The sequence below is a fragment of the Phycodurus eques genome, chromosome 14, assembly GCF_024500275.1.
Source record: "Phycodurus eques isolate BA_2022a chromosome 14, UOR_Pequ_1.1, whole genome shotgun sequence".
NCBI lineage: Eukaryota > Metazoa > Chordata > Actinopteri > Syngnathiformes > Syngnathidae > Phycodurus > Phycodurus eques.
Window position 1 is genome coordinate 1,359,978 of NC_084538.1, and position 14,782 is coordinate 1,374,759.

Consider the following 14,782-nt stretch of genomic DNA (forward strand, 5'->3'; position numbering starts at 1 on the left):
AAGGAGGAAAATAGGCAGTCACGACCTTCTTTTTGCTTTTTCACTCCCGGAAGGCACTCGCTCGAAAAAGCCACTTTCGCTGAGCAACGTGAAATCTGGCCGACACGTCCACCGTGAGTAGAGCCACAAAAACGTTTCAAGAAGCCATGCGTGGAAAAGCACACAAGTCGGCCATTTGTGGAGAAAATAGCAATTTGGGCTTGGCAGCGTCCACTAGAATAAAATGAAAATTCAGCCGGCCATTTTGATTTCAAGCGCAAACGTTGGCTCTGTAGTGTCGTGTAGAATCAAATCTTCTTTTTTTTTTTTTTTTTAAATCAGCCCCTAAAGCCACGGTGTCACAGCAACATAAAACCTGGTAGGCATGTCTACCATGAGTAGACTCACAAAAAAGCCTCAAGCAGCCATGCCCAAAAAAAGCACAGGAAGTCGGCCATTTTGGTTTAAAGCGGAAACGGTGGCTCGGTAGTGTCGTGTAGAATAAATACATTTTTAAAAAACATCTGCCCCTAAAGCCGTTGTGTCACAGCAACATAAAACTTGGTAGGCATGTCTACCATGAGTAGAGCCACAAAAAAGTCTCAAGCAGCCATGCCCAAAAAAAGCACAGGAAGTCGGCCATCTTGGTTTGAAAGTGGCCATCTTGGGCTCATTTCGGCCTTTTCTAGCGATCCTTCAAAGAGAAGAATTTTGTCACGTTGCTACATAATCGGAAAAATGTATACTAGACGATGTTCAATTTATTAAGATAAAACATAGCTTTGGCAATATGAAATTTGGTTTCAATGTCTATCATGAGTAGAGCCACAAAAAAAGCCTCATGAAGCCATGCCAGAAAAGACACTGGAGGTCCGCCATTTTGTTTTGAAGCGGACATTTTAGGGTCAATTTGAACAGGTCTGAGGTTCCTTCAAAAACAGACTCGTCCGTTCCAGAGATTTTGTCGGATTGCTAACGTGATTTGTTGATGGAGACGTAGAAGTCATCCACCTCTGATCATCCCGGTGCGGAAAAAAAGTCCATTTCTTTCCCGGCTTGATGCCAGGGCGTGCGTCTCTCATTTCTTGCCGCCCCATCTGTTGGCGATGATGAAATATTTCGAGCTAATTGCTTTCTAATGAGTTGTCCATAAAAGCCTCAGCTGGTGTGCAAAAGTTACTTGACATTTAATCTACGACTACATACGCACACACACGCCCCTCCGCCTTCTTCTGTTTGCAACGTACACCAACGAATGAAATGGTATAAATACAAATACGTAGAGTTTTTTAACGATGTTGCCTTTCGTCCATACTGTATTCGTACTCTCATACTCAGTCGCCATATGGACAAAAAAACAGTTTGGTGTTTTATGCAAACATGCTGCAGATATATGTCCAATATACCTAAAAACACGTTCCTTCCATTCAGTGGTTTAAAGAAAAAGAAAAAAAAACCAGCTAGTGATGCTAGCCAATGGGAAACCAGAAGAAAGCTACAAGTGGAAAGTGCCCAGTAACAACAATGTTGACTGATCATACTTGAATAACACATTACCTAGCTGCAGTTTTGCAGGTTAACAGTCAATTTTCAGTCACGCGAAAGCCAAAATATATGACGACGTTCCTGTGGAAATGGTCTTTAGCTTAGCATTCTCGTAGCGCAATCAAAGCGAGTTGAGGAAACTCCGCTGTACGTGGAAGGGTCATATATTTTGGGCAGACTGCTCGCTGCCTCGACGGGTTGCTGTAGAAAAAATATCGATAGTCACCTGTTACCCTGATGGAGTGATTCATAAAGAATATTATCAAAACCCATCAGTGGGAAAAGCACAATAACAACAACAGGCATTCCAAATGCCAACCCAAAATGCGCAAAACTCAAAAACGTTCGACTTTGTACGTGTGAAAATTGCTTCGCATCCTCGTAACGAGCACAATAAGTAGCGATAAAAGCAAGTTAAGGAAACTCCGCTGTGCATGGAAGCACAATTTATTTTGGACTGACTGTGTGCTGCCTTGACAGGTTTCGGTCGAAATGGGTCAATACGGATAGCCACCTGTTACCCCGATGGTGTAATAACAAATAATATCAATGCCCGGAAGAAAGTTATCAGGGGAAAAGGTACAATAACAACAGGAATTCAATTCGCTTTAGCTTTAGCTTAGCACCCTTGCGGCGCTATGAGCATGGATAACGGCAAGTTAGCTAAAACCGTGCACTTTTGCTGCCAAGACGGGTCGCAGTAGAAATGAGAAAACACGGGTAAATATACGACTGGGTAACTTTGGAAATGTTCTTTAGCTTAGCTTAGCGCTATACGCGTGGCCGTGGCAAGGAAACCCTGCCTGCCGTGAACTTTGGGAGTTGCTGTTTTGCTGCCTTGAAAGGTGGCGGTGGAAATCGGTCGACCCGTTACCCGCATAGTATTGAATAAAACATCCCAAATCCCAGCGATGCGCTGAAGAAAGCAATTGTCGTAAAAAGCCACAATAACGAGGCAAATCAAAGGAGCGCAAAATTGCAGTTTTACTGCCGAGACGCGTCGAGTCCGTCCTACCTGTCACCCTGATGGTGTAGTTGCTGAGCAGCTCGTTATTGCGGGCGAGTCGACAGGCGTACACGCCCGAGTCCTCGTACGACACGTTGACGATGCGCAGCGACCTCTGGCCCGGCCGCGTCCGGTTGCTAGGCGACAGCGCCACGCCGTCCTTGTACCAAAGCGCGGGCCGGGCCGAGTCGTCCTCGGGGTCGCATGACATTTCCAGGGTGTCGCCCGCCCCCAGGACAAAGTCCTCCAGGAAGGTCGGCTCGCTGGACGCAGCGTCTGCAACAAAGAACATTTGGATCAAAAGTACACTTTAAGCATGACTACGTCACTCGTCTTGTCTACTTCTGTGACTTATTATCATTATGAACAATCGTGTTTCTAAATCATTAGTAAATCAATGAACACAGGATATTTATAATTCACATTTAACAACAGTCATACAAATTTCTTTGTAATTGTTATTATACATTATAACTGTACTATCAGTTATTCATTATTACTACATGATTTGTATTACAATTTTTATTTTATTAAAATGAATTCAAACAATAAAACAGCCTGATATTTTATTATAATACTATTATTGGAATATTTTCATACTATTTAAATGTTTCTATTTATTTATAAGTATTATTTTATTTTAGTATTATAAAATCCTTGTATTTAATAACAACAATAACATTTACTTTATTCATTTTATTGGATGACATTTATTTGACATTCCTTTAAGCATAATAATAACTATTTTGCTATTTTCTATAATTATTTACACCATATTTTAATAATGAATACAAATATATTTCCTGTATTGAATAACAACAATAGAACAATAACAATCAAATATCTGATTATTATTTTATCATTTATTAGAATTTTCTCTTTTTTTAGCATCATAATAACAACATAAGGAAAGGAACTACATTTTATCTCAATTGAATTCAACTTACATATTCACAAATCATTGCGATATTTTTGTTTGCTATGTAGCGTCATTATTTTCCTAACAAAGGATTGCTGATTGGCTGAGATGAATCCCGTTTGCAGTCCCTCAAAGTGAGCCACGCTGACGTATACAGTATATTATAAAGGCCCATTCCAGTGACCAACCACGGTTCCCTTCACAGTCTATTTCGTGACGCAACTAACATAACAGTCGTGAAGTTGCATAAGATACTCAAATATTCTACACGGGTAATAAAGGCAAAACTGTAATTCAAGTTGATCATTGCGGAATGTTTGGACGAAGCAAGCAGAGAGCGAGAGAAAAATCAACACGCCGTGGCGGCGGCCCTTTAAATCAGACCTCTCCTCTCGCTTCCACATCGTTTCCGCGGTAACCATTCAAGGGAACGCCGTGACACGCACGCACGCACACGCACACACACACACGCATACTTTCACACACAGCAGCTGGAAGCGACAACGCCACACGCATCAGCACCCTGGGAAAGCGCGAAGGAGGCGTGTGATAAACGACGCCCCGACACACCCGCCGCTGACCCGACTAGAAAGACGGCGGCGCTGTTGCGGCTGGCCGACGTGCGCTAAACGGGAAGTTCCGCACAGACGAGAAAGCTCATTTCGGCCGAAAGGACTTCTGTACGAATTCCCTTTAGCCCGGCCGGCCTAAACGGGCTGCGGCGGACCTAGGCAACGAGCCCAGTTAGTGCCTCAAATTTGTGCGGAGACAGCGTTTGCTTTCATTCAGTGGATTGCTTCACGCGCTGACGCGCAAAGAACTTGTACATTTTGGAATAACGGGGGCATGTGTTGTCATTCGCTGGACTGCGTTCACATGTTGACGCACAAATAAGTCTGCCTAAATGGGTCGCGGTAGAAGTTTAAATCTGTACATGTCGGGATGGTGTATTTTCGTTTGTGTTGACGTAAAGGGCGACGCGCCCTTCATTTGTAAAAAAAAAAATACAAAAATAAATCATGACAACAAATAACAATGCTTAGACGGGCTGCGGTAGAAATTGAAAGTGAGCCAAGTTAGCGCTTCAAGCTATCCGCAACCACGGAAAACAACATTTTGGGAGCGAGTCTTTCCATCCGCGTTGACATGCTCTGTTAAAGGGCAACAATTATTGTAAAAAAAATAATAATAATGCCTAGAGGGGCAGCCCAAACTGACAGGAAGCAAAGTTTGCATGTCAAATTCATCTAAATCCACTCAGAAGAAACTTTGCGAGTGGGTGTTTTCATCCGCATACTGACACGCTCTCTTTAAGGGAAGCCCTTTGTAATGATTTCCGCTCAAGCGAAATACTTACAGGGCCTATACGGTAAAAAGGGAAAGTAAGCGCATCAAATCTGTCCCCATTCTTGTAACTTACATTGTGGGCGGGGCTTCTTTCATCCACTGGGCTGCTTCACATGCCAACGTGTGCTCTTAAACGCACACCCGCACTTTCGAACGAAAAGGACGCCGACGCTTCGACGGGCTGCGGTGGGAGCAGAAATTAAGCAAAGTTTGCATCTTGTCGGAGCCTTTTTAGCGCCCTGAGGTGGCGAGCTCGCTTTCTCTGAGACTTGCGGTGCTGCAAACAACCTTTTTTTTTGGTTTGTTTTCCTTTATATTCCAAACATAAAGGTCCATTGAGGAAAAGGAAAACACGGGAGGCGCCGGTGTTGCGAGCGGCAGCAGAATGAATGAGTCGTGTATTAGCGCTGACCTCTGCAGTGGCAAATGAGAACATATGTCTCGAAAAGTCTTAAACACCAACCGAGGCTAGTAGAAGGGGGCGGGGGGGGGGGGGGGGCGTGTTACGGAGGAGGTGTAAACGTTGCCGAGACTTGACACTCAATAACATTGGCAACGTTGGTCTTCTTTTGTTTTAAAAGCCGGGAGAGGAAGGCCTTATTTGGACGTGTAGTTTTATATACAGTCGGTCCATTCACACCAACAAAGCAACCAAACACTTTTGTATTTTTTGGCAAGTTCTCAAACTTGGCTGCACTCACCATGACCGATACTCAAACTCCTCAAATGTTTGCGTCACCATCCGTCTCGCATACGTCGCTCCAATTTGGTAGTTATCGGGCAACATTTCGAGGAGTTTGCCACCGAAGGACCCGTGCAAATGGACGACGTGACCCGAAAATAGCTGTCGTCCGACATCGTGCGAGTTTTACAGTCTGTCTTTTTGTGGGTGCACTCGTGATAGACATGTCTACCAAATTCTGAAACTGGCTTCGGGGCTGAATTTTTGTGTGGTTTTTTTGTGAGTCAAAATGGCCACTTCAAACCGAATCCAAGACTTCCTGTGTGTTTTACAGCATGGGTTCTGAGATTTGTCTCAAAATGACTTGCGCGTTTTTCAGATGCACAACTATATATCCAGTGAATTTTCCTGATACCAAATTTCATGTAACTAAGTGAAAATGGCTTCGGACGCTACCGAGTCGCTCATTTGGCCGTGGAACTGACGAACAAGGACTATGAAGAAACTTTCATGCTGTGAGACTACGAAGGCTGTTGCGCAGATGTAATTGGCTGCAAGATCCATCGCTTGCACTTTGAGGAACCGCACAGAAAAAGAGTAAAGTCATCGTCAGCGACGGCGTCTCTCTATGGCATCCTGCACTTGGGAGACGAGCACCGGTTTGGACGAAAAGTGGCAAATTTGCAACGAATTGCCATGTTGCTGTTGCCGGGAAGTAACGAATCTTTCATTACTTTCCGTAGATTGGACGTCAAAAGTGTGCAATGACAGACGAATTCCGAATTGGTGAGCAAGCACTCTTTTTGTATGTATAATGAAGGAGAATGTCACTGAACGAGAGCTAAGCAGACCTCCCCCGGGGCCGCACAAACCCCGCGACTTTCACTAAAAAAAATAAGAATGAAAATAAGGCCGCGCCATTCCACTTCGGTCCTGTCGGTGGCGGTAAAGCACGTTTCCAAAATGGGTGCCAACCACGGGGTCGTCTGCTGGATCCGGTGGGTCCCTGCCCCACTTGGCCCCCGATGCAAGCGGACTGAAACGCTGAAAAGTGACGACAAATTCCTCTATCTCCATCAAAATGGAATGGCTTTGTTTTTGTTTTTTTAGATTCGAAAGCGTCTTTAAGACTTATTTGAGCTTGTGCACCAAAAGAGATTGTCACTCAAGTAGAGATGAACCAGAGAAACAAATCTTCCGCAAGGCCAAAAAAATCAGAAACCGTCTGACTCTTCGGTCTAATTTAAAATAAATCCCGACGAGGCCGTTCCGCTCCGGTCCTGTAGGCGGTGGTAAAGGACATTTCACATACCTCGCCTCTTTCAAACTGCCCGTGAAAGCGGGCTTTTCGGCCGACCGGGGTCCTATGTGAACGATACGGACGTGGAAAGGCCGCGTTTGAGCGGACTTGCAAATTTGCCACTTTCGGACGTCGTTTCAGAGGCGGAACAATGGCTGCTGTGCGGAAGGCCGGGGTGTAAAGTACTTGTCCCGCCCTATCACGTTGAAGGCAATTGTCCCCGTTGTCCCCAACAATTTCCCACATCACACCGGACGAACGTCATGTGATTATCTGAGTGTGGGAAGCCGCATCAGTCGCACACGGCGGATAAAGCCGGATGAATAGCTTTATGTCCCCGTTGCTATCAGTTTCTGTTTGAAGAGCACTTTTTCCACAAGTGCGTGTGTGTAAGACGGTCACTCTGTAAATCAAGAGGCCGGCGTGGCCCCGCCCCGCCTCTCAGTATGACAACAAATAGCCCTTGACAATAATATAGACCCTCGCATTGAGCAGGGACGGCGTGCGCTCGCAGACGCCGTCTCTTCTGCGCGTGAAGAGGTTTATTTATCCTCCGCAAACTCGCAAGGAGGCCGGCCGGACGGCGGGCTGCCGTCGGGGGGGGAAGAAAGGGACTCTTTATGTGGGGGAAGTCTTTCCACGCACCGCCTCGCGCCCAGCGAAGCCCCGAGCCAGGGATCCCGAAGGAAGGCTAGCGCAAGCCCCGCGAGCTCTTTTTTTTAAATCCGGGAGTCTATCAGGAGTAGTAGACCCACAAAAAAGTCTCAGGGAATACATTTCTGAAAAGCAACAGGGAGTCCGGCATTTTGGTTGGAAATCGCCATTTTTTTTTTTTTTTAATTTCCAGGTGTTTGAAAAATTCAGACCCCAAAGCCAGTTTGACTTAGCAACCATAAATTTGGTACCCGTCTATCATAACTCGAGCCACCAAAAACGTAGGATGCCATGCCTGAAAAGATTCAATTTGCTTTGAAGCATCCATTTTCTGGTCATTTCCAATTTGGCCTGGCAGCGCCTCTCTTGACATAAAAAAAAAAAAAAAAAAGAAAAGAAAAGAACCAGCCCCCTGGAACCGGCATGATTTAGCAATCTGAAATTCGGCAGGCATGTCTATCATGAGGAGACCCACAAAAAAGTCTCAGGAGTCCATGCTGGAAAAGGCACATGGAGTCTCCCATTTTGGGTCAAAGTGTCGATTTTACGCTCAATTCCAGGTTCTAACTAAAACTGGCCGCAAACCGGAAAACTCTAATAACGTTTTCCACAAGGTCAGAACCAGACCAAACGTCTTAGTTGAGTCCCGGACAAAGTGTTCTCCTGACGTAAATCCGTGTTTGAAGTGGACCGAGGACCTCATCTCTCGTGTCAACGAACGGGCCGAGTAGCGGCCGACCGACACCGGCGCAATAGCGCGTGTCGGTGACTCTCCAGAGTGCAGGAGAAGGAAACACGGAGTTGAAGCCGTGCTTGTCGGCGTCGACGCAACCTGCTGGTCGTCCATAACGGCCCGCGTTCATGAACACATTTGAGCCGCGTTCAGCCCGCGGCCTGATCGATGGCAGCGAGGCTCAAACGATGCCACCGAGAAATGGATAATATCACACAATATGACCGAGAGCTCATGTCGAGAAAAGGGATTTTTTATTTTCTTTTTGCTTCATTTTTCAGCTCGAGGCCCCAAATATGAAACTTTACGTGAAGAAACTTCCAAATGTTCATCAAGTCGTGCAACGGGATCGACGTGTGCATTCTGCGCAAGCTTTCTTTGAAATGATGAAAGGAGAGTTTGGAGTTTTCTAACATCACGTTTGACATCATTTGAATACACGACTTGGAAATGGCCGGCACGGTACCGACTGGTTAGCACATGCGCCTCGCCGTTCTGGGGACCGGGGTTCGATCCCCGATGGCTGGGATTGGACAAGCGGTAAAGAAAACGGATGGATGGACTTTGAAACCTACCGTTTTTTTGATGTATTTATTTATTTTAATCCAAACCCACACGTTTTAACCCCTATTTTGAAAAATGTACCTATATTTGAAGCCCTCACCCAAATTTGAAACCCTAATCCAAGACCGAACCCTGCTTGAAAATCTAACCCTTGTTTGAAACCCTAAACTAGGCTTGGAACCCAAATTTGAAACCTTAACCCAGGTTTGAAACCCTAATTTCAAATCATCTAGAATCTGAAACCCAAAATGTATTTCGAAACCCGAGTTTCAAAACCTAACCTGCACTTGAAACCCTAAAATGAAACCCTAATCCTGAAACCCACATTGGAAACTCTAATTGGAAACCCTAATCCTGGTTTGTAAGACCTATTTACAACCTAACCCATGTTTGAAACCCTAAATCAGGCTCGAAATCCAAATCTGAAGCCCAAAACCCATCTTGCAAGTCTGACCAGTTTGAAATCCTAAACTAGGCTTGGAACCGAATTTGAAACCCTAACCATAGTTTGAGACCCTAATTCAAAACCTTAACAATAATTTGAAACCCTCACCCAGGCTGGAAACCATCATTTGAAACCTTACCACTGTGAAAAAAAACACTCATCTGAAACCCTAACTCAAGTTTGAAACCGTAAGACTTTTTTGAAAGTCTAATTTGAAACCCTAACCCTTGTTAGAAACCCTAACATGGTCTCGAAGCCCTAACCTTGTCTGAAAACCTCATTTGAAATCCGAAAACTCGCTTGAAACCCTAATTTCAAATCATAACCCAAATTCGGAGTCATAATCTGCCAGCCAAATCTCCTCATTTTTAAAACTCTAGTTCCAAATCCCAAAGCGGCCTCGCAACGCTAATCTCAAATGTATCTTGTAAGATTTATTTCAAAGCCTAACCCCCACTTGAAGCACTAATTACGAACCCTAATCCAAACAGATGCGCCGTTGATGCCCTCTCCACAGACGACAAGACACAGGAGTTCAGAACATTGTCCCGTGCCATTAAACGTCATAAAAAAAGAAAAGAAAAAAACAATAAACTCCGCGTTAAGGTTCGCAAGAGTCGATCATGGAAATGTAGTGAAAAGAAAACGAGATCGTATAAGAGCTCGTCCGCCTGCGGGGCGAGCAGCCAATCAGCATTAAAAAGCAATAAAGCGCCTCGTCGCACGACTTTCTCCGGGGAGCCGAGAAGCCGAGGAGCCGAGCAAGTGATTTTTACAGAACGTTTTTGAGCATTTAAGTGCTGCTAAAGCGCTCCCAGAGCGAGACACACAGAGATGGATTCCAGATGGACACGTTCGTCTTTCTCGAGCCCTCGCGAGCGACGCGACGCGACGCGACGCCGTCCAGCTGCTGCTCACGCTTGGCCGACGGAAAAAAACAACATCATCGGTCACGCGGGCGCGCGCAAAAAACATTCTTTGTGTGCACACGAAGCCTTATTGAGTCGGGTCGCCATCAGCTGAGTTGCGGTGTCCCCGTACAGTGGCTACGGAAGGATTCCGATCGTCCCAAACGTCTTCCGTTTCAGGATTATGGAGGCCATGATGTGCCCTTGGGAACCTTAAGTGCAGCAGAAAAATCTTTTTGTAACCTCGGCCACAACTGCGCCTTGCCACAATTCTGTCTCCGAGCTCTTCAGGCAGTTCCTTTGACCTCATGATTCTCATTTGCTCTGGCACGCGCTGTGCGCTGTAAGGGCTTATACAGAAAGGGGCGTGGCTTTGTCCGAATCAAGTCCAATCAGCATCGTCAAACCCGGCTGTCGAACCATCTCGAGGAGGCTCAGCACCCGAGTGTCACAGCGAAGGGTTTGAATGCTTTTGCCTGTGTGATATTGCAGTTTTTCTTTTTTAATAAATCAGCAAAGATTTCAACAATTGCGTTTTTTTTTTTTTGTTCTGTCAATGTGGGTGGGCTGCTGCGTGTACATTAATGAGGGGGAAAAGTGAACTGAAATGATTTTAACAAATGGCTGCAATATAAAAAAAGTGAAAAATCGAAGGGGGCCTGAAAACCTTCGGTACCCACTGTGTATTCATCATACGATACCATAAAGTCCAATGATTACGTCATATTTAGAAGCTTGAAACTGTATTATTTCAGCCTTTAAGGAAGTATTACTTCTGTGTTGTTAGTTGTTTTGCAATCCGACGGTGGCCGACGATCGAGGATTCGTAACCTGACGTGCGCCCCCCCCCCCAAAAAAAACGTGCGAAAAGGGCAGTAAAGAAATACAAATATTTTTGAACATTTGCTTGATCGATTTGGGGTAAAAAGCAAGAATGATATGCTCCTATTCATGAAATTTGCAGGGATGGGATGCGATCTATATCTCAGCCGCATTTTCCTATTGTTGCAAAGTCCACTTTTGTAGAAGTGTCGAGAAAGAAACACGTTTTTTTTTTTTAGGTGACAACACATGTACAACATATCGTATTTTTAAATACCATTTCGAATGAGTTTGAGGTCCCGCCGCGAGCCCGCTGGCCAGAGGCTGAGCCGCGCTGCATTTGTTTGCAGAGTAAACTAGCGGCTCGGGCGCAAGGAAGAAACATTTCTCGTCGCTTCCCTACTCTGTTCCTTGTGGGAACTTGGTACGCCTCAGTACCATACCCCCAAAAAATAATAATCGAGCTGTCCACGAGCCGCTTTGCCCAACCTAGCGGGCGTCACCGTTTTCATCTTTCAAGACATATTTCACCGAAACACACAAGCGAACGAAAACGAAGGCTTTCAGCGGACCCGTGTGTACACTCGCGCTTCGGCACCCGCGGAGTCGCCTATTATTATTGTGTCCGTTTTGGCTTCAAATATTGTCAAATTGTTTTGCGTTGTTCTTTTTTTTGGGAGGGGAGGGAACCAACCCCGAAAACGCTTACTGGTGGTTTAGTCCCGCTTCGTCAAGAAGGTTTCGGGTCTCAATTGGCTTCGTTTTCGTCATCGATGCCATTTAGTTGGCCGATAGGACTCCCGCGCTCGGAAGCCGAAGCGAGGCTCGAAAGAATCGTTCGAAAGCCTCCGGCGCTCGGCCCGTCGGCAATCCGACGTCTGCCTCGACGTCCCCGTCGGGGGTCCAGAACGGGGGCGTCGGGCTGGAGGGGGGGGCCTACTTTCGTCCGTCTTTCTTGATCTGCGGCGGGCGTCGCTCTTCCGTCCTGTCGGCCTTCTTCCCTCGTTCCTCCCCGCCGAACGAGACGGGCCGGATCAGGCGCATCGTGCTGCCGTATTTACATCCGGCCGAAGCACATTAAAGTCACATTAAGGCTGGCGGCTGAAAGCAGAGGGGCGCTCCTCCGGGACGTACCCCTGGCACGGCTGTCAAATGAAAGCGGGCGGGGGGGAGGCCGAGGAGGGGGAACGCCGCAGATCCCGTCTGAATCAGAATCAGAATCATCTTTATTTGCCAAGTATGTCCAGAACACACGAGGAATTTGTCTCCGGTCGTTGGAGCCGCATGTCCCGTCAAAAGCGCGGACGGACGGACAAGAACAAGAATGCGCAATTGATGTCATTGAAATCCGCGACAATGCAACGTGTAATTCAATTCCAGTCGCTTTTGGAAATGTCCGTGATTACATGTGAAAAGGAGCTGCTGAAACCTCCGATTTTGTTGTTGTTATTCATATCACTTCCTGCTTCTGAAGCCGACACTTGTGATTGGCTCTCTCTGGTCACGCGCCATTCTGCCCTCGTCCCAAACATGACATGTTTTTTTCCCCAAATTGTCCTTGTGGTGCAATCTGTTAGTTTTTTCCCCGAGATTTTGAAAAGGTCTGACTCATAGTTAGACTTTTGAACACCCAAAAACTTTTGAAAAGTCTCCTCTTCGTGATTTTGGACATTTGTATGGAATATTTATCTTATCTTACCTGTGTTGTGTCATATGAAGCCATATTGTCTAAATTGTGCACATTTGTCATTAGGTCAACATGGCATCATGTTTTCCAAGTGCTGTACACGTGCAGTGCGACACACATTTCATCATCTTTTTTAATCACTTTACTACTTGTGAGAAGAACAAATATGCCGTTCATTCCAAAATAAGGATCTTTGGTTTGAATCCACTTTTATTTCTTTCTTTCTTTATTTATTTGCAGGAAACTAACACGTAATCAAATGTAATTAGTTATATTACTTGAAGAAATAGTTACACTATTATGACTTTTTCGACTTGTAATTGTAAACAACCGCCTTTCCAAAGTCGCATCCTGCAAATAGCAAACAACATTTTGGCTTTTACAGTTGTTAGGGTTTCACATGAGGGTTTCAAACCAGCCTGAGGGCTTCAAATGTGGTTTAAGGTTTCAGATGTGGGTTTCCAACATGGATTAGTATGGCACAGTTCAAAGTTCAAGTCTGCCTTGGCTTTTTAAGCAGGAGTTAACGTTTCTAATTGGGATTTCAAACATGGATTAGTGTTTCAAAGTAGAGTTTCAAACAAAGGTTAAAATTTCAGATTCGGGTTTCAAACCTGGATTATTCTTTGAAAGTCGAGTTTGAAAGCTGGGTTGGGGTTTCAAACAAAGATGAGGTTTTCATGACAGGGTTTCAATTTCAAGGGTAAAGGTTCAGGTTTCAAATAGATTTTTCAAGACAGGTTCGACTTTCAGATTAAGTCTTCAAACCTGTAACCCTAAAGTTACACATGTTCAAGACAGGATTAGGATTTCGGATTTGGGTTTGAAACCGACGGTAGGGTGTCAAGGGAGGGTTAGAATTTCCTTAGGCGAGGATTCGGGTTGCATCCGACGGAGACAAATCGAATTTCAACCGAGAACATCCTGCAAAGTTGCGTACGCGTTCCTGCCGCCGGCGGTGGTGTTGACACACGGCCGCGCTTTTTCCTGCGGGAAATGTGTCCGATACTCATCGGGGATGTTTAGTCAGGGTCGTAACAAGGAGTCTCTTTGTGCTGGGGAACGCCGCTTGCTCAATGGACAACGTGCTCAAAAACCTCTTCCGCGATTGTATCTGCGCTCTGATGCGTGGAGTCACACACGCACTCTTGAAGCAATTTCTTTCACGCCGCTGTTGTTCATTCTAGGCCTGCCTTCCAAGTAGCGAGTTTGGGTTTCAAATTGGGAGTTTGAAGCCGATGTTACGGTTTGAACTGAACGGTCGGGCACCGTGCCGGAAGTCAGGGCCGCTCTGTCAATTTGGGGTTAGGGTTTAAAATGAGTCCTCCTAATTAGGGTGTTTACATGGAGGTTCGGGTTACTCAGCTTTCAAATTCGGGTTTGAAGCAAACGTCAGCGTTTCGAACTCAGGTTAGGCTTTCGAGTCTTGCTTAGGCTATCAAGTGAGCGTTTCGAGCCTGGCGTAGAGTTTCAAATGAGGGTTAAGGCTTGAAATTAGGGTCAGGCTTTTAAAATGTGGGTTGCAAGCAAAGTTCGAGCCTGCTTTAGGACTTCAAATAAATAAGGCTTTCATTCCAAGGATAGGGTTTCAAGCCAGTGATTGAGTTTCATTTGTTCCATTTGAAATACCAAAACAAAGTCATTTTTTACATTAAAAAAATGAATTGAAATAATAGTAATTAATAATCTCGTAACCTTTTTTTGCCATTGTACAGTGTGTCGACATCTTCCTTTTTTAACGTCGTACCCTTTCGATGCGCGCCGTGTTGAATTGGATTATTCTTCAAACATGCAAATGAAAAAGTCCCCGAATGATCCCGATTGGCCCGCGTGAACAATTCCGTGAACGGAAACGGGGACGCCGCCGTCTTTGCCGGCCGAACCCGAGAACAACCCCCCTCCCGTCGCCCCCCTTCGTGCTGTTATTCTGCCAGGAGAGCGAAAAAAATCATAAATCCTTGCGCCGCCTGCAGAGTGTAATGGAAGCCGCCGCGGGCCTGGAAAGGAGACCACGACGGCTGCTGCGGCGCGGCCAGGCCGACGACGACCTCTTTTTCTTTTTTCTTGAAACAAACCGCGCCAGAAGCGCTTCCAAATTCCCATGGAATTTTATTTTGGTCGCGTAATTGGCTTCATCTCGTCTCCCCCGACCGAGTGCCAACTTTCCTCCCGGCGTCGCTCGCGTGCGCTT

General features: G+C 45.7%; 1 protein-coding gene across 7 annotated transcripts in view; it reads right to left on the reverse strand.

The window, feature by feature from the left end:
- Positions 1–14,782, reverse strand: part of fgfr3 (fibroblast growth factor receptor 3) — a 65,074-nt gene that overhangs the window by 41,723 nt on the left and 8,569 nt on the right. For all 7 annotated transcript variants that reach the window (XM_061695597.1, XM_061695596.1, XM_061695595.1 and 4 more), the window contains one exon: positions 2,540–2,806. In XM_061695597.1, coding sequence (XP_061551581.1) covers positions 2,540–2,806 — 267 coding nt within the window. The remainder of the gene's footprint in view (positions 1–2,539; positions 2,807–14,782) is intronic.